Source organism: Papilio polytes, unplaced genomic scaffold (assembly GCF_000836215.1).
Source record: "Papilio polytes unplaced genomic scaffold, Ppol_1.0 DF822067.1, whole genome shotgun sequence".
NCBI lineage: Eukaryota > Metazoa > Arthropoda > Insecta > Lepidoptera > Papilionidae > Papilio > Papilio polytes.
Genome location: NW_013527137.1, coordinates 3,447,569 through 3,467,512, shown reverse-complemented (window position 1 = coordinate 3,467,512; position 19,944 = coordinate 3,447,569). Strand labels below are relative to the sequence as shown.

General features: G+C 31.8%; 1 protein-coding gene across 1 annotated transcript; it reads right to left on the bottom strand.

Annotated features, from left to right (window-relative positions):
* Positions 1-830: 830 nt before the first annotated feature.
* On the bottom strand, positions 831-14,083 carry LOC106107219. Its single transcript, XM_013287984.1, has 11 exons — positions 14,036-14,083; positions 3,443-3,540; positions 3,184-3,364; positions 2,898-3,090; positions 2,638-2,810; positions 2,317-2,558; positions 2,150-2,249; positions 1,832-2,019; positions 1,478-1,585; positions 1,246-1,412; positions 831-1,065 (listed from the first exon to the last, which is right to left on the bottom strand). Exons 2-11 carry the CDS (start codon positions 3,506-3,508, stop codon positions 831-833), a joined length of 1,653 nt encoding a protein of 550 aa, XP_013143438.1. The 5' UTR covers positions 3,509-3,540; positions 14,036-14,083.
* Positions 14,084-19,944: the final 5,861 nt, after the last annotated feature.

Genomic DNA, 19,944 nt, shown 5'->3' with positions numbered 1-19,944 from the left:
TGTGTATTAGTTTTAATTTTTGAGCTAAACAACACTTATACATTAGTAAATATTATATAAACTAAGAAACAGAATAGGATATTACTAAAGATTTAATATAACTTAAAATCCTTACACTTATTCCAGCAGATTTTAGCGACAATATCAGTTGGTTTTTCAAAAGAATCAATAACATCTACAATCATTTTCGTATCATTTTCAAATGTAGTTGAAATATTTTTAACTTTTATAAGCAGGATAATGATAATAATTTTCATTAGCAAATCCATTGTTAACAAATAGTTAATGTACTTCTATGATTGCTGAATTAAATCCACTGAACGTGTCATTGTATTTCAAACAGTGGTAATGGAAAATACATTTAAAAGTAATTGCTGGTTTCGTCTTACAATCAATTGCATTTCCTATTCTATCGATAAACGCCTGGGCGTTTCTGTTCCGACATAATTGTTCCCATTATCCTCTCGTTAATTAACGTCGCACGTGACTACGGAAACAATAGCTTGCAATATCGGACATGCTTTCGAAATAATTGCATGTTAATGTTAAAGATGTTACTCACACGAATAAGTAATTACTAGGATTGTTACAGTAACGTAATATAAACACTTGAATGTATTGACGCTCGAGTTTGTTAGATTTTTAAACAATTGATATTGTTTGCGATAAATCTCGATTTTATATTTTCATTAAACTCGACAATGATTCGACCCTTTATAAATAAGCACTCATAATTTTAAGATATTACATTTATTCTATAACCAAACCAAACGTTCTTATTAAAATTCAATAAATTCTCTAAGGCTCTAAGTAAATTATACATTAAATGGCTACTTTTTCCTTCGAATAACCTTAAAAATATTATGTTTATAGCGGTACAGAAGCTCAAAAAGGAGTATAAAGACTGCGATGAGGACGCCATAGGACAACACTAGTATCGCCGGATAGCAGTCAACCATGCTCACAGACACGAAGTTACCGTCACTTCCACTACATGTAGGTCGACGTTCATACAAACGACGATTTTCTCTGTACTGCAGGCCATGTTCTATTATTCGTTTAGTTCTGAAAGTTATTTTTCTAAGCTTGTACAAATTTACAAAAATATATTCACTTTAGTTAAATGTTATCACATTATTGAGGAGTAACTATAGATATATAATTTTGCTAAAGCAAAAAGCAGTCTGAAGACTGTCTCCAATGGATAGGATTCAAATCATAAATTCATAATATTATAATATTTACCCAATTTTATACATTTCCAAATACGGAGTGTTTTTACGAACAGCGATCCAAGGGTCTGCGACTTGTAGATATTGTATTTCGTAGAGGCCGCACTTCTCCCCCTCTTCGAAATATTTTTCCACAAATTTATAACCAACGCCGGTTTCCATGTGGAAAGCGAAAAGTCCCTGGAATGTAAAAAAAAATGTAGCAGAACGTATCATTATTTTGATTATTTGCAACAGTTTTTTACCTGACGTATTTTCTGAATTCCATCTTCCATTGACAAAAATCGCGGCGACTCACCGGGAGGCGCAATCTTTGTATCGTAAATAGCTTTTCTTATCGGTTCGGCCATAGTCTATAATTGGCAAAATAATAAACAAATTGATGAATAAGTAGGAAAACTACACAAATACCATCTACAAGCCGTACTATGAGTCTATTCACTTGATACCTAACTTTTTAAAAAAGAAATGTGAAATTTTTAAATAGTTATGTTTTGTCGCCTAACTTGCCTATTGCGTCTAGCACATTTTCAAATTTATCATCGGACACTGATAGTTATATGAAAAGCAGGTATCGAACGGAAGTAACGATATCTAACCGCAAAATAATGTCTGTTGAAAGGATTATCATGGACGCCAAATTTCAGTCGCGATTGGAGCAAATCTTCCAGTGTTCTAATTCTTGATGAACTTGATTGCAAAAGAGCAACTATGTTAGCGGAGAATGAAGTGTGTAGGAACAAAACCGTCAAGAAGAGATCCAACAGCACCACACGACCTAGAGTACCTGCGGGAAATACCTGGCTAATAAATCAATAATATTGACAATTGAAAAATAAATGTTGATTTGTTTAGAAGTATACAAATCTTTATGTCATATGATGCCTACAAATTAAAGAAAATATTTAACTTAAAACCTTTAAGTTCCACAGGACTACCCTGTTGACATGTTGCTCCAAAAATTAATATTGCAATATCCGATGTCTTTGCTCGTAAGGTTCCCGCATCACTTATTCTCTAAAACAATTTTAATAAAGATAAATCAAATAAAAAAGGTTGAATATAAAATGTAAAAGATACATACCGAATCAATGTTATGATCATTTCTCTTCCATTCCCAGAATGCAACCCCAAATAATGCCAAGAATAGAAAAAAGAGAACTGCGCCAATACTGCACCATACAGAGTTACGAAACGGTAAAAGAAATAAGTTGTTCTCGTAAGAAAGCTTCGGCTGCCGGAACACGAACTTAGATCTTGACGGGACAGGGCTCGAAATGAACTGTACTATAGGCAATCGAGCCATCGTGAAGAACATCGGAGATCCTGTAATTTGAACAAATTAGCCGGCATTTATTTTGCTTTTGATCAGTTTCCAATATTTTATATCTCAATCACATTTTACCTCCGATTTCCACTTCACCTCGGGCCAAACAACCAGTCATACCATTCCATGTATTATTATCTGGATAGCCCCATGTATCGACGAAAACAAACTTCCTACTAGCATTGAGGAAATCCAACAAATAATTTGTTGCGAGCACGTTCACTTTTGTTATAGTATCTATGTGATCATTTCTAAAACGGAATTCATTATTTATTATCGTTAGGAGTTGGACACATTAATCTAAAGCTATACATATTATAGAAGCAGAAAATACTCACATGCCATCAGTGAGATGGTGCAAGCTATCATTGTTAGTAATAACAAATGCAACTTTAATTTCATGTGTATTCAAATCTAGTCTTCGAATAGATCTGGAGTGAATCATTTTGTCTGATTTTTGTAATCTATCTTTTAATTTCCAGACACCGTAGAGTTCAGATTTCCAATCACTATTATCATCAACTTTGTAGACTGAAACATTTTATAAATGTTATGTTTATTATTGATTGTGGATTTAGTGAAAAGAAGTAATGCAAAGTACAAACGTTATTTGGATAGACTTACTTAAGTATATTTCGTAACAATCGTTCTGAAGTTTTTTAACGTTAATCACTTCTGTATCTGGGTAAATTTTAATTTGATTAATAGCTATTGGTATAATGCTGCTTTGCTTATTAAGTTTATTGTCTTCATTGTTGAAGATAATCCATCGAAACGGCGATCGGAAATATTTTGCTTGTTCACACTAAATGCCAAAATAGTTATAAAACGCACCTATACTTAATGAAAAATAACATATAAAAACTTAAATATTTAAATCTACCTTATTCAAAAATGTTGATACATTTTTACATCCCATATCCGCAATAAATAGTGTGTGTATGTCCATTAAATGGTTTGAAGGTATAGATTCGAAATCGTCTGAAAACGTCATAGATATTTGTTGATCATATTGTTTAAGGTATTTAAACAATTTTGTTTTCTTATCTGCAATGGAACAGTTGATAATAACCAGCTTTATCTAGACAGTTTCCACAGAAGAAAAACAACATAAGTAATTTATTCATAATTACTCACAAGATGAAGTACATAGTACAGCTATAATTGATTTGGGACCATCTATAGATTGAATTAGATCGCCAATAATATCTGCAGATTTGAGGGCATAGGCTTTTAGTAAAAACGAGCCTATGAGTACTAGAACTGCCTTCATGGTGATCGAAGATTAAATGACGTAAAGTAGTTTGGTTTCTTAAGAAATGGCATAAAAATATGTTTATTCAATAAATTGTATTGAAGCCCAATCGAAAAGCATAAAACTATGTTTGTTCGCAAGCAAATTGTAGATAAATTTCCAGTCAAATGTGGATTCAAGTAGTCTTTATGAATAATGCATATCAAAATTGCACGACATTCGGAAAAGATTTAAAACTATGTATTGTACAGAGGGAAGCTTTTGCCTTATACTCGTATTTTTATTATCTACATAGACATTTTAAGTAACTACCTTTCTCAACAATTTGATAATTTGCTCTACATTTCTATAGTCTTTGGTTTACTTATTCTTACGGTATTTTTCCTATTATGAATAACAAAAATATGTAACTAGTATGTAAAATATAGTATATAGTTATAGGTATGGATATAGTTCATATCTCAATGTGTACGTATGATATCATATACATCGACAGAATTAAATATATCATGGTTCATTAGACTCTGACAATATTTACCTAACCTACAACGTCACAAAGACATTATGAATTAAACGAGTTTTTTGGATCCAAAGTAAACAATATAGATAGTTACTTGTAATTAGTGACTTTAAGAAGCGTAGACATTATCGTTGTGTTTAATTACTTTTTGTTTACTATTTCTAGCATCGGATAAGTAATTTTCCATAGTTAGTATAAGTTATAATGTTGCTAACTGCACTGTATGTACTGATTGTGCCCTTTAAATTTTATCAATGTACACAAAGTTAAATTAATGCAACACAGGGCAAGAATATCATGTCACAGTTGTTTTATGTTCGTGGTTGAGAGTGCAAGTTATTGATAACATAATAAATTACTGAAAAAACAGACAAAAACTTTTTTGAAAAGTTACGGTTTATAATGAAATTTTTGGAACATTTTCTTTTATCTATTCAATCTGTTAGTAAACCTGAAAGCAATAGTGTCGACTCCTGTGAACATTCGCCGTTACTACCTTCAAATAAGAAGCCATTATGTCAAAGAGGTGAGTAGTAACATATTTTTATCTATGATACAATTGTAGTAAGGTTAAGTAAGTTCAAGTACATAACATGATTCATACAAGAGATATGTTTAAAAGAGATAAATTGTGTGTAAATTAAAAACAATCTGAAAAATGAAATCGACGATTTCTTAATGCAATAACAATAAGCAAGCAATAATAATAATTTTTGTGTTTAACTGCTTATGCACATAGGTCGGTAGATAAAATAGTTTAACGGTTGCGACCTCCATATTATCTTCTATTCGCTAAGGCAAATTTTATTAGACAATCCTTACCGAATATCATTACTCAACTACTACCAATACCCACTACTGAGTACCGTGTAGAAGTTAATATTAGTTTTAGTGTGACTATTCCAAGGAATGGTATGGAAATAAATGATGTTTGCGTATTACTGGTCCACACAGTTGCGTAGTAGCGTAGCATACTGTAGCACCCCAGGTAAACTTCGGAAAAAAGAATTCCAGTGAAATAAACGGAGCCGTATTAAATAATTAGTGAGTTTCTTGTTAGTAATATTTAATTACTAATGGTCTACATACTTATCTACGTGGGAATAGGTTTGATGTAAATATTTACTAATAACCATACATAAACACAGATAAAGTAGTACTCGCGGTATTAAATACATTTTAAATTTTCTACAACTGTTGAATAAAACAAAATGTAATATTTTTTCGTTTCTTCTTAAAACTCATAAAAATGTTAATTGCCAGAACGCAATGCGATATTTCTTTTTTTTTAATAAAGTAACGACAATAATAAGCACTAAGTTACAATGCAATTACTAACTCATAAAAATATGTAAATCTGGACTTGAAAATTGCAGATGTTTTGTTTATATGAGTAACTTTCTATAAATTGAGTACAGTTGTTTTAAGATATCTTAGCGGCTCGGAAAATCGTACAAGGCGCACTGCGTAGTATATCCACCTTCGAACGCCAAGATATTTGAAAAAAGTTGTACTTTAATGAGTCGTCCAAATTATGTACATGTATATACATATCCATTGCATTTTCTTGACATTTATCAACACCTGATCTCATATTTTGGGTTTGATATTTGAACGTTTGTTATTTTTAAATTTTATTAACTATATTAAAAAATCGCGTATAATAGGAATAAGATAAAAAAAAAGTTTCTATTACATTGGCCACAGATTCAATTATAAAAAAAGTTGAATTTGTTCTCCACTTCACCGTGGCGAGGGACGATGATCTCGATTTAAATTTAGAATGAGGAAGCGATGTTTTTGTATTGCACTTGCCAATCACTGCCGCCATTCTACAAAGGTTGTAAAGTTATTAATTGAGCTTTTAATAACTAGAACCCTCTAATATCACGTGCTTTTGTGGTTCCATTTACAACATGCTTAGCGACATTCACTTAATATTTTAACAACACGATATGTTTAATTTTAGAACTTAGATTGTCACAGTACAAATTCAACAATGCTTCTAAGCTCTATCCGCGGCCTTGTAAAGCTTAGCAATTTTAGTTAAAAGCGTTATATTCCGGCTCTACTGCAAAAATCCGTCCGTCCATGACTACCTTAAAATTATTTGTATTGGTTCATACGAGCTTTTATTTAATTTTGCTCATTCAAAATTAACAGTAAATCTTCAAGTATATGAATCATAATCGTCTTTAACATTATGTATGTCGTGTATAAGGATACCATCGGATATCCCTGTTTTATGATCATTGTACATTTCCTCAATCCTTTATTTAATTTTCAATGAAGGTCTATCAAAAATCAATTAGTTATTCACTAAACGAATCCAATAACAAAGAGTTCATTAAGAGATTCTGATTGTAAATTCAATTCGGATACTGCTTTATCCGCTTTGCAATATGTATGTAACCGGACGGAATTCTAATTTCATTCGAATTCTTGCGGTTTATTTGCCAAAATGAAACATTTGCGTCTCACCACAAATGATATCGAGATGAGCGGCAATTTTTATTAATGTCTTTTTAATTACTGGGTAATTAACTGTAGTATTTTCATAAATCTTTATTTTATTGACACAACCAAAAGGTGAATAAGGTAAGAATTACAAAACCAAAGTGCAAGACTTTTGAACATATGACCATGTGTTGGTGTTCTGTATTTTTAGATTTAATCAGTAGGTACTCAAGACAATGTTGCAGTATAAAAACTTTATCTCGTTTTTTCTTGTGGCTCTCACAATTTTGTTTACTGTGGCTTTTCCTTGAGGAAGAAGATAAACTGTATGGAACAAAACAACGTATTTATATTTTATATTTTTATAACTATTGGTCTTACTTTTTGGCCTTCCCCAGAGACTGTTTCTTCAACTTATCCTTGTTCTGTTTCAGATTTGCTGAGTAAAATTTCAATGATACTGGGATAGTTAAATTTCCATTTGCTTTATTCTGGCTATGGATTTCGCGGTACCGGTTACAAACAATTTTAAAAGTTAAAAGGACACTATGCAAAGTCGGTCACATTAGGATCTAATCTAACCAAATTAAATCTGACCTGAGGCTTGTGTTGTTTAAATCATGTCTTAACACATTACCGCGAGTGATGTTGTTAATATGTAGTGGTTAGGCTAGTACGTGTGGTCAGCTAGCAGCCAGGCAGTCTGCGCCGGCTTTCCACATTACAAGACCGGTTAGGTAGCCCGCTATTACCTGCAAGAGAATCAATTATGTTAGATGTTTCCAACATTAAAGCCAATTTACTTTAGCTTCGATACCTTTTTTTCGCTTTAAAGTAAGAAAAATTACTATAAAATTAACTTTTTTCGGTCGGTCTTTTGTCACCCCATTGTGCAGACTGTAATAACTCGTTAGTCAATCTTGGTTAGAACTCTATCTTTTGGGATTATATTGATGCACGGAGTAAGTAGATCTAATTGTATAAGACCATTTCTTGCCACTAAATTACCTACATAGTATGCGATTTCATTATGAACATTAGTAAAATAGTTTATAGTAATGAACTTTATTTTTGACACGTATCATAAATCCTGCTAACTTTGCCACTGCCACTTATACCGGTGTAGGTAGTCCACTGAATTAACAAAGTTGAATAAAATGAAAGACATGGTTCTACAGGACTGGATAATTGTAATCAGTGTCGTATCTTAGCTTGCACTAGCGGCGAGTGAAAGGTGCGGCCACACTATCGGTATGCGCAAACGCTTCCACACGCGACACTTTGCCGCGCTAAATACTTTGAATTTAAAAACGTGCCTTGATTTGAACACAACCTTATACGCAACTTGAACCTATTAAATCTTTTTATTTGGGCAATTCGACACATACACGATACCTTATCTCGTGTATAAACTGTATAGATTAATTTTAAATTACACTTTATAATTCAGTCACACCATCTAAGCAGAATAAAATTTATAATCTAAAGTATGTACTAAATATGCATCTTTTATTTATTAGGCAATGATTTATTTATTTTATTGCACCGTTATTATCATAACCTATTAAACTTTAACATAATTTTATTATTAGACTGGACATACTCGTAATAGTTACAAATAATTGTGAATAGATCTTAGACATTCTCAGATTCTCTTCCTGTTTATAAACAATCCAAGTAAAGTACCGAATTGGTGATGGTAACTACCGTAAAATAACTTCGTTTTTACGTGTACAAACAATTATAAACATGATTTACATATTAAACTTAATTAACTACATTTTGTTGTACTGTTTTCTTTAGATCCTATAATAAAAAGGTTTACATAGGTAAATAATTTACATAAATGTATTTTTCAAAGCACGTTACTTGTGGTTTTTCTCAGTATAATCATTATCATCTTATAGCAAACCACGACTATTTGTTAGTGATTCATATTCGGTAATTAATAATGGGGTTCACGTATGATGTATACGGTTATTCTCTATTGATAATTACGTTCTTATTTACTGTCTTCATCATTTTTAATTGATTTAATAGCACAAACTTTCCCGTGACGCGTAATAATCAATCCTTTATACCATGACACTTGAAAACAACTTTGAAAACAAACTTGAAAATAATTTATTTTTAACCTTTTTTATTTTCAAAAAATCATTTTAATTCTTTCTGTCTTTCGAAATACGCGAATCGTAAATATAGAGTCCTCATACCTCATGAGGCAATAAAACTGAGGAATTTTAGGTTAAGGAATTTAACAGCCTATTAAATTATACACAATCTAATTAAAAATTGTGTTTTTGTTTAATAATTATACTCGTATATCTGTCAATTTACATTCAGTACGAAGGTTGTTTAGATATCATTAAACCAAAAGTGAAACGTTTCTAGTTGGGTAAAAACTCGTGATCACGGCATGTAAAAAAAAACAGATTAGGTCTTTATACAAAGCTAGTTTCAATCAGTTTGTGTCTTATAAAATTGCAATATTTATGAAACAAAATATCAACAACTTTAAGCCTGGCGTTTCGAAGGATGTCGTAGGTTTCTGAAATAAAAAGAAGATTTATGCTTCCAATTGTTTAAATGCCGTTATTGTTGTGCTTAGCAGATACTCTATAGATCAAGTAAATACGAAGTTGGCAGTTAAATTCTGTCACACGCCTAAAACTTTAGTAATGAACCGATGAGTTATCAATATTTACAGAAACATAAAGACATATGGCTGTGATAAATGTCGTTTGTCACGCAAAACTGCTAGTCCTTTGTCTGGTCGAATGGAAATTTTTGAAGAATCCATGTGTATGACCGTAGGCTTCTATTGTGAAAACACCTATTTAAAAACCTGTACATTTAGTTTGAAAAATCAAAGATGAGGATATTTTTGTACATATATTACGAAGCGAAAACCTACGCTTTACATGACACATGAATATAATTTGTGATATCTTGGGAACATTTATTAACTGAAGATTTGTCTTTCACTTCGTGCAATGTGTTAAGTGCATCCGGTCATAAAGATTAATAATTACTATTTACTAATTAAAATAGTCATAAACATTTTTTGTTAAATGGTTATACTACTGCAGTTTTTTTAGTTATTGTTTTATATAATAAGAAGGTTAACGAACAAGTGACCACCTGAATTTGCTGAATTAGCAAAGCGACCGCTGCCCTTACACATCGACAATTAAGCAATTGCAAATAAGTAATATTATGTGAAAAAAGTAAGATCTCAATAGATCCCGAAATAGATTGAGCTATTGACTTGAATCCACGTCAGTAGCCAGGGTCAATGCGTTAACCTTGCGATAACAGCAGTCTCTGAAAGGAAATCGTACTACAATCCAATATTCCGTCGGGCATTGTTACCACATAGCTTGCAAAATTCTTTAATCACGCCGATTCAATTTTTATATAGTTCGTCACAAAAACTGTCAAATGGGACAGACTTCTTGCTAAGCATTGTCAACACTCGCGGCACGAACTTTTGTGTGGCTGCAATAGAGTTTCGGAATTGAGAAGACGTGCTTCAATTGATATTACAACAAATCTGTCAATTCCATAATCAATTTCCTGAAGTCATGGACATCATCATAAACAGCTTTCATCGTAAGATTTTTTTCATAATGTGTAAACGCGCATTTGGAAATCGGTCAATTTAGTTTGAAGAAGTTTTTATAAGGTCATTCGCTTTTCTTTCGAAGGTTTGAAGATATTTATTGTTTCATAATTTAACGAAAAAACTGACGGCGGAAAATTCGTTCCAAATGTTTTCCATGAGAACTAAGTTAACCAGCGCTGGACTCATTTATAAATATCAATAAATCCTGCTCAACATCCTTTGTGGTGGTTATTAAGTGGAAAATAATTAGAAAAGGCGATTGTAAATATGTAAGTTACTGACAACGACAATAAATAAAGCATCAGTTATATGTTCAATTCAATTCCTTATTGTCTTGAAGGTTAATAATCTATCTAGTATATAAATTAATACAGTTACATTTTAATTTTATTCCACATTATTTCTTTTAAACCGGCTCAAGGTTTTTATTGCCTTAATTAACATATACATAAGTAGATAGTTTATCTTTGCGATCCTAGTTTATATTTATGTCACACAATCAGTTGTCGAATGCATTACATTTTTTGATTTCAGAAGATGAGTCTTAACATTATGTGGGATTTGTTAGTTGATAAGGGAAATAATTAGATAAATAAATAGTTATACGAATGGTTTTTCTCTGACGTTAACGATCAAAATAAGTAATGATCAGCTCTCGCTGCTTAACTCTAAATATCTGAAAATAGAAGAAACACTTGTGTTTTACATAATATTAAATTATTCAAATACTAATTTACTTTTGGCAAAAATTTTCCTATTAACATTAAATAACATGTTTTTGGACAAAGTTTAAAAAACATGTTATCATAATAAATTTCATGTTTTCTGAGAAGACGTAACGGATATACGCCTATAAGTGTGAGTCTAAATTTGTCAGTAAATATGTACATTAGGTTAAGATATGCGATCTTTAAAAGCGTTGTAATGTTAAACAAATTAACAGATTTTAGTATCAAAAATAAATTAATGTTTAAGACAAGATTAACGCTACGTAATCCAATGCCAGTACTTCATTATTATTGTACTTCAATCGAGTCCTTACAGTTTGGATATTCTCTTAGACATGTATTTAATCTTCACTTACACAAATAGTTACCATAATAGTTAAGATTTTTCTAAAATTATCAGTGGTTCCCAAAAAAATGTAATTCCAAAAAACATATTGTCTTTAGACCTGACAATCCCGACTGCACCTGTCATTAAATAAATAACCTATGTAGCGTCCCGCTTATATCTGTCCGCTCGAGCACAACTGTCTTAAACAAACATTAAATGAGTATTTGTAAACGTAACATAATGGCCAATTTGATGATTAGATTTTAATGCTATCAATGCGTAATAAGATGTATTTAATCGCGCCTCAGTATGTCGGAAATCGGACCAAGTTAATCTGAAATAAAGGATCTCAACACGTGACAATGCCATTAAATTATAAAATAGCTTCATTTTTATTCCATCAGCTGGAAAATGAGCGGGAAATTCCATTTATCAGCACTTTTATTTGTTTACTTCAAGACTACGAAATAAGTTTTTTTGGTTACATTTCAATACTTTCTACTGTCGCTTTTTTAATAGTTCTACATAATTTAGAAAAGCGAATGAAAACTTCCGCAACTGTATCCTAAATATAGATGTCATTATTTGATTGCCGAGATGTTCAATATGTTCACAAAATACAAATGTTAATACAGCAAATAAACATAATTATCTTTACACTATAGTTACTAGAATAATATTATATCGTTATCGAAGTTACTTCTTAAGTTAATGTGCAATTTTTAGATGCAGTTAAGTTATTCTGTATTTGTAACTTATAGGATTATTGCTGTCATATTTTAATGTTATGTTTTATCAAATACGAAGCCTCAATAATTGACAATGGTTTTTAATATATTTTTACGTATCACAGTCGCGCGGGTGCGGGTCCGTAATCTGTCCCCATGGAAGTTTCCTACGCCCGAGTTCCTTGAACTGATAGCCGGGTTTCACTCGCCTTCTGTGACAACTGCAATTAGTGCAACACTTGTTGCTTAATGCTATTAACTATGCTTGGATCGCTTAAGTTGACCAACTTAATTCTATGGTAAAATTATAAACGGGTATAAGTAGTTCAAGTATTGTAAAGTTAATTTCGGTTTTTGGTTAAGTATATCAAATTAGTAACTACTAGGAAATAAACTAGGAGTTGAAGCTTGTGTAATAAATGTTAATGAATGGTACCAACACTACTTTCTTATTTCGATCTAAATTCAAATCTTTATTCAATACTTAATGTAACACTTACATGAGTATTCCTTAAATAAATGGAAAAAAATACTGTGACCACTTTTGTGTAATTAAAAAAAAATACAAAGTGTTATTGCAGGTCAACAATAAAAACATACTGATAAGTTACTTTTAAACTGAAATATGGTATCTGGGCGACGATAACTTACTAAATTTATTTTTTGCAATGTCATTGTAAGTAAACCGGAAACGTTACATAATGTGTTACATTTGGGTAATTATGTTTTGATTGATTGGGTGATCTTGTAGCAATGTGCGCGCCTGTCGGGAGGTAAGTTAGCGGTATATAGGTACGAAGGTGTTGCGCGGGCGCGTATTTGCAGGCTGTGTTTGTTACGCGCATGACGACTAAATTGCGGCATCGGCGCGGTCGCAAAACCGCGCTCTCGTAAACACTAAGTGAATCTAATGGACACAAATTTCAGACTGAATATTTCAAAATTCATTTAATTAAAAATTGTTGCTGATAGTTTAAATTTTAGTGATAGTTGTGCTTATTAAGAATTTAAAAAATGTTGACCGGATGGAAATTGCTTTTATCAAAACGTAAGTTTTTCGCTTTTTTTGCTACATTCTTTTATTATAGATATGGAAAATCAATCCGTCGACACCGGAGACATTATTTTGTAATAATACAATTTTGTAAGCATGTTCTTCTGTCTGAGTATAGTTTAATTACTTTTTATAAAAAATAGACTTAACTACATCCGTGAAATCCAAAGAAAAGCATTCCTAATTTACGATTAAATTCCGTTCAGAAAAAGCTTATCTTACAAACTATTAGTGAACGCAGATAATTTTAATTATAACATCAAATAACAAGGAACAATTCGAAGTTAATGACAAAAACAAATATTCTTGAACTCGCTTGAAATAACAGAAATCTTGAAGCAATCAAATTTCTAAGCAACATGATAAAACAGTAAGAGCACCTCACACCATATAATTGGAGGCAAATTCATGATTCCGAGTCGGAAAAACTGACAGCTGCAAGACATGCGAAATGTTTTCTGTACTTATGTCTTTTCTTAAATATCCATGGAAGCTAGAAAACATCGTTTTAACATGCCTCACGTTTCTCCACTCTCGATCTCATACACGTGCGCCGCGTGCCTTGCATTCAACCGATTATCTCAAAGGATACAAAGAAATGCATTGTACTCGGAATTCTATACGATGAGATATTAAACGAAATATTCCATTCGTATGTAAATAAATTTTGTATTACTTACAATGATTTGTGAAAAGAAATATAATGTAATTAATAGCGAGAAGAAACATTTAAAATGTTTTCTACATAAGCATAAGAAAGCATAACATGTTGAAAATTTACCTTCCTTAGAATGTCCGTTATGTAAATGTAGTTAATTTTACATTTATTTCGTTATTTATCTTCTTTGCTAGAAAAGAACTCTTGGTTGTTCCCCAAACAATTTTAAATAGTCAAATATGTAGTAAAAACAACAATAATATCAATTTTCCCGTAATAACGACGTGCACGTTTTAATACCTGCATGGGATATTCATGCATATTTCAGGAAACCATCACTAGTTAAGACAAAGAAGTAATAAATATTTCGATATCCGCTACAATTATAATAAACACAAAAAACCTTTGATGACGATTTTAAAACAATTTGTTATGTGCCCTGCAGGGTTTATTTATTATTTTTCGAATTTTTTTTGGGACGGTACAATATTTGTTATGCATTAAGACGGAAGGTGCACAACAAACAATTCGGGGAGCAGTTACACCGCCGCAAGGTTAACTGCAATATTCACATCCTATTTGTGGTTAACATTCGTATTACAGTTTCTAGAGCGTGAACGTTCATAAAACATTTATATGTTTACACTAATTATTTTTAATCTATATAAATAATTATCGTAATAAAAAGTAGAGTTCGGTCTCAATCAACAAAAGCTAGTTGCTCTTCATATCATTGTAAAGAATCAGAAAAGTAAAATTTCTAACACCACGAGGTCAATGAATGAAGCTGATCAATTTGCGGTAAGGTTATTTAAGTAAATTAAATGAACCTAGACCGATAGTATAATGGACCTCGGACCATCTCTAATGGGTTCATTTCACAGTCGAGTTGATTTTGATTTATAAATTAACTAACAATCCGCCGCATCTTGACCTCTACATTTGTTCTAACAAAACGTAACGTTCTGTATTGTTTCGTGACGGCGTATTAATGAATGCGTTACGCTTAAACACGTTGAAATTAAAATTTTCTCATTATACCCAGACTTCTTGTTTTCTACTCTGTCAACGGCACGAGTTGTACCTACCATGTCTGTACATTTTAACCACGTGTGCATGTAATAACATTTTTACCACGTGGGTCTGAACCGCTTTCATGTTGTAAGTAAGAGTCAATTTATAAAACTACTGATATCTGGAATAAAAGTCTTAGATACACGGGTGACAAAGTATTTAGTGCTGAGAAAGTGACATTATTAATAAAAACAAAAATATCTTGTGTCGACACTTAAAGTAGGAAAAGAGCAAAATAACCATCTTTTAATGACTCGCATCTTTTTAATTTCATCTGCCTGTGATGCAAGCGTGCAGCTCAATGATCATTTTTATCTTTGGCAAACGTTATAAGACCTTTTTCTCACTTTCTTCTAAGGGCGTCGTTGGCATTTGATAGAAATTCCGCGATTTATCCCGCCTACTAAGTCGTAAAGGCGAACATAACCGCCTGATTTACTACATCATGGTGAAAGGGAGCCGAGCCTGTCGGACTACTCTCCTGTAGCGATTGGCAATTAGACCGCACATTCGATTCCCGACCACACGCGAATGCTTCGATTAATGTAATACGCAAGAGTTAACACCTCTATGTCTTGATTACGTCTGTGAACAAAATGTTAATTATTCATATATTATAAACTACAGTAAAAACATTCATTATCCTTAACGTTTTCGTATAAAAAATCATAACGATTATTTAATCTTCGGTCTCCCAATTTTTATGTCGTTATAATTGAAGTAGGCCGGCAAATTGTAAAGAACCTTCAATCATAAAAATTATAATCATCTCCCGTTTTTCCTGGAAAGATGTATCGTTTAAATAATGATTGTCCCCCGTCTCGCCCCGACATAACGCCGGCCTGTCTGCCGTGTAGAACTGGTCGGGCTCGAAGGACCAGTCGGCCGCGGTCGCCCCGATAGAAATCTGTACGTCGTGTTCCAATAAAAACCATCGCTTCTAACGAGTTTCTCAATTCCAATACCAATTAAGAAGAACCCACTCCGTAATTGCTGGTGGTGGAGCGGTCTCTCCTTATTAATATTTTTATGGTTAACATCGATCGGGATTTCTGCCGTCAATTTGACCGCTCGCGAACCGACGTATGTTAACGGTCATATAGATGAAGAACATCTTGGTATTCAACGCATATACGACATTCGAGCGGAAACTATAAAAACTATTTTCGTGAGTCGAATACAAAGTTGCTCTTAATAGGAACGATTCTTTTGAATTAACTATTTTGTTCCATATTTGAAAATAGAATTTTAATTAGTTTTCTTTTTATACGATACTTTTCTAGAGAGTTTTGAATTTTTGAATTCAAAATTCAAAATTCAAAATTATGGCATGAAGAGTGTAAGTTCGCGTCTGGTAGAAACGATGCCTTGTATTATAATGGCGGATTCGCCATTCGGTTGGCATGTGCGAGTATGATATGGTGTAACTATATGTTTTCATTATAATTAAATCATTTTAACCAAGTCTGTTTTTGAAATAATTATAATAAAAAGAATTCATAAGTACTTTTTAAACATACTTTAGTTTTACTCCTCAAAATTATTTATGTACCAAAAAGTATAACTAAACGAGGTAAGGTATGAATGTATAAATATTAGCAAATGGTGTGTCTTGTGGCTTTAGTTTATGTCATGGGTATTTTTAGGACTTATATCTCAATAAAAATGTAGTACTTATGAAAAAAATCAGTAAACGATTAAAAAGACTACTAATGATCTCGTAAAACAAATCTAGTCGTTTTGACTGAAGAAACGAAGAAGTTTAAATAATTTGATTTATTTGCTTTATTCATCGTATATGTTTGTAACAGATTGATTACTTATTACTTATTATTAATTTTCTAAGAAAACAGAATTAACATTAATAGTAATTAGTTTTAGTAATTTCTCGCTAACTTGAAAGCAATAAAAGACTGATATTAGCTAAGTCGTATTCTCGCTGTAAAAACAATTTACGTATTAAAGAATTGTTGTTGTTGTTGTTTTCTGTAAAAAGAGATGTAAATGATAAATACAAGTACCTAATCTACTCAAGTTTTATAAATAGTTTGTGTTTGACTACGCTTGAGTGATTTTTTTTCCTTTTATTGCCTACTTAGTAACGTATTTATTTGTTATCTAAAAGTAATTGATTAACGGATAACATAATACATTCTAGAATTCTCAAATACATAATGGATATTGTGGATTTGTAAGTAGCAGGAAAAACTTTATTAAGTGTTAATGGACTAAAATACATAAAAGTAAATAACGATAAATGATCTATAGTAGAATGTACTATCTTTTCGTAATATGGAACGAGCGGCCCCATACAAAAGTTTCGTATCAATACATCACTTTACGTCACAGTATAGCAAATTGAATTGTTGAATGCGATGCCATAACAAAATACACAATGCATGCACTCCCAGTTGCATGGTTCGTTGCCCACCAAAGTTATCTTTTTTTATACTCGTATATGATAAGGTTATAATCTAAAGAAAACGAAGCGATGTAAATTTGTACGCGATATGTATTTAATGCCTGTTACTGGTAATCCTGAGTTAAAATTATAATTAAATTATAATCGCAATATAAAGAATGACACAGCTTAGACCTATGGATTTAATATGTGAAAATGGTATTAGTTAATTAAACTTTCTACTGCAACTAGATACTTAAACGAGTACCAGCTGAATGTTTTCATAATATTTATTTCTCTATATATATTATGTATGCGTCCCTGTCTCCGTTCAATCTAATTCCACTTCCCATCTTTTTCTTATACAAAAAGTTTGGAAAGAACCTTTTCCTTTACGTAAGATCTAAAATTAGTTTACGGAACGCTCATCAGACGAAACTGAGAATTAAGTCCATTTGACGCGTGTCTCCTATGTGGTTGAAGTATTGCACCAGGCGGCCCATTCGTGTAAAAGATGTAATAGCGGGCTCTACCACTGTTACACATGTTAACGTGTAACTAGTGAATACTGAATACAGGCTAAGGTTACAATTACGTGCGAGCACGTGAATATTTGGAATTCAGTTCACAGTAGTAATTTATTTACAGATAGTAAAACCAAATACATTCACATACATTGATTTGGTTAGCGGCACTGGCAATAGATAATAATTTATTTAGAATAAATAATCTATTACCAAATTATCAACGCGTTTTAACTTCAAACAAAATTTCAAATAGAGTTATTTTATTTTACGTGACTACACATATCAATTTCGTCCGAAAACAAGAATAAAATAACTGTTTCACAAATACATGTTTGTTTGACCTATTTGTATTTTAAATGAAACAGATTGGAAGGACTGAAGTCAGTAAAATTTTTCCAGAAACCTTTTATTCATACTTATATCGTTACATAAGCCACACGTTACGTAATTTTAAATTGTTTTTGTACATTAGTAAAATAACAAAGTATATTTAAATATATTTTATCATTAAAATAAGATTCATAATATAAAATGTTCTACAGTTAAAATATTCGATCGTGTAGGTACATGAAACTTGTTATTTTTTTACCTCAACAAGAGACCAAGAGGACATTCACCTGAGGATGAGTGATTGTTGCATACGACAGTAATGATAGAGATACATAACCTTATATTTACTTGTAAGTAGTAACTACCATGAATTACAAAACACATTTGTTTTATAAATATGATGAAAGGGATAGTAGGGATAGTAGATAACAAGTGTTAAGACATTAAGACTATTATTTTATACTTCTAAATGGCGTCCAAAAAAAATCGCCGGCCTAATTATTATAAGATTTGATTTTTGAAGTGTGTGTGAGAGAGAACTTCTACCTACATCAGTTTTGGGTTTTCAATGCAGAAACCCTCTTCATTTTTATAAAATAGATAATGTCTTGTATTTATTTTGTTACCTAGGTTAACTTGACTATTTTTTTTTTAATTTGAAATAATAAGGAAACGGAAACTTTACATCTTTAAATTAATTAGTTCCGTCTTCCTTTTGTTTAGAAGGAAAATGAAACAAACCACGTAGAATAGTTGAAACATTTTGCGCACAATGGCTAAATTTTTGTTACTTAAGATTTTTTATGCGTAGAAGTGGAACGATTTCCGAAAAACATTTTTTTCAACTTTTACTATAACTTTAATTTGCACTGCATGGATACGTGCGGACAATGTACAGTAAAATAAAACTTCAAGTGAATGCAAGACAATAAATTGTATAAGACAAAACTTTCTTCTGGTTTCACTTAACTTTAACTTAGTCTGAACAAACAAGTCAATAGCAATGGACACATGTTTAGCAATCAAGTTGCATGGGCACAAGTTTCACTGAGCTTCTATTTACTGCTCGCAAAATAATGACCAAAATTTAACAAAAATCTTCACAAAAGATTACACGCCTTTTATGAATGAACGTTTTAACAAGTGACATCCGTTTCTGTTATTGTTAGAAAAAAAAAAACAAGTTACGTTTTTCAATTTCATTTCTCTATGCTGTCTGCAACCCTAATTTAGCTCCGAGCCCCAGTTGGGACGTGTAGTGAGCTGGTCACGAAATATGGTGTCTGCAATGGGAGACTTGAAGAGACTAAATTTTCTTTCGACATTGTACTTAACTGGTTGATAATTGTAATAGAGATTACCTAAAAAGTATTGATTAAGTCATGTGAACAACACAAAATGACGCCTTGTTAAATCAGATATCGCAACAAGTACAACTACCGATGAGAGTAATTACTGCGACTTCGGCTTTCTAGCGATCAAGAAAGCCGATATTTATGTTAATGCTTCAGCCCGAAAGTGCTACATCAGTGTTACGACCAATGTTATGTCGTCGTATACAATTATCTTTATTTAAATTAAATGTTGAAATTCAGTAATAATTATTTAATTCGTTTTTAAATGTTACTGATCATGTCAATGTATTATGTAGGCACTTAATAACTGTCCTTTTATGGCGGATATAGCCCGCATTTAACATG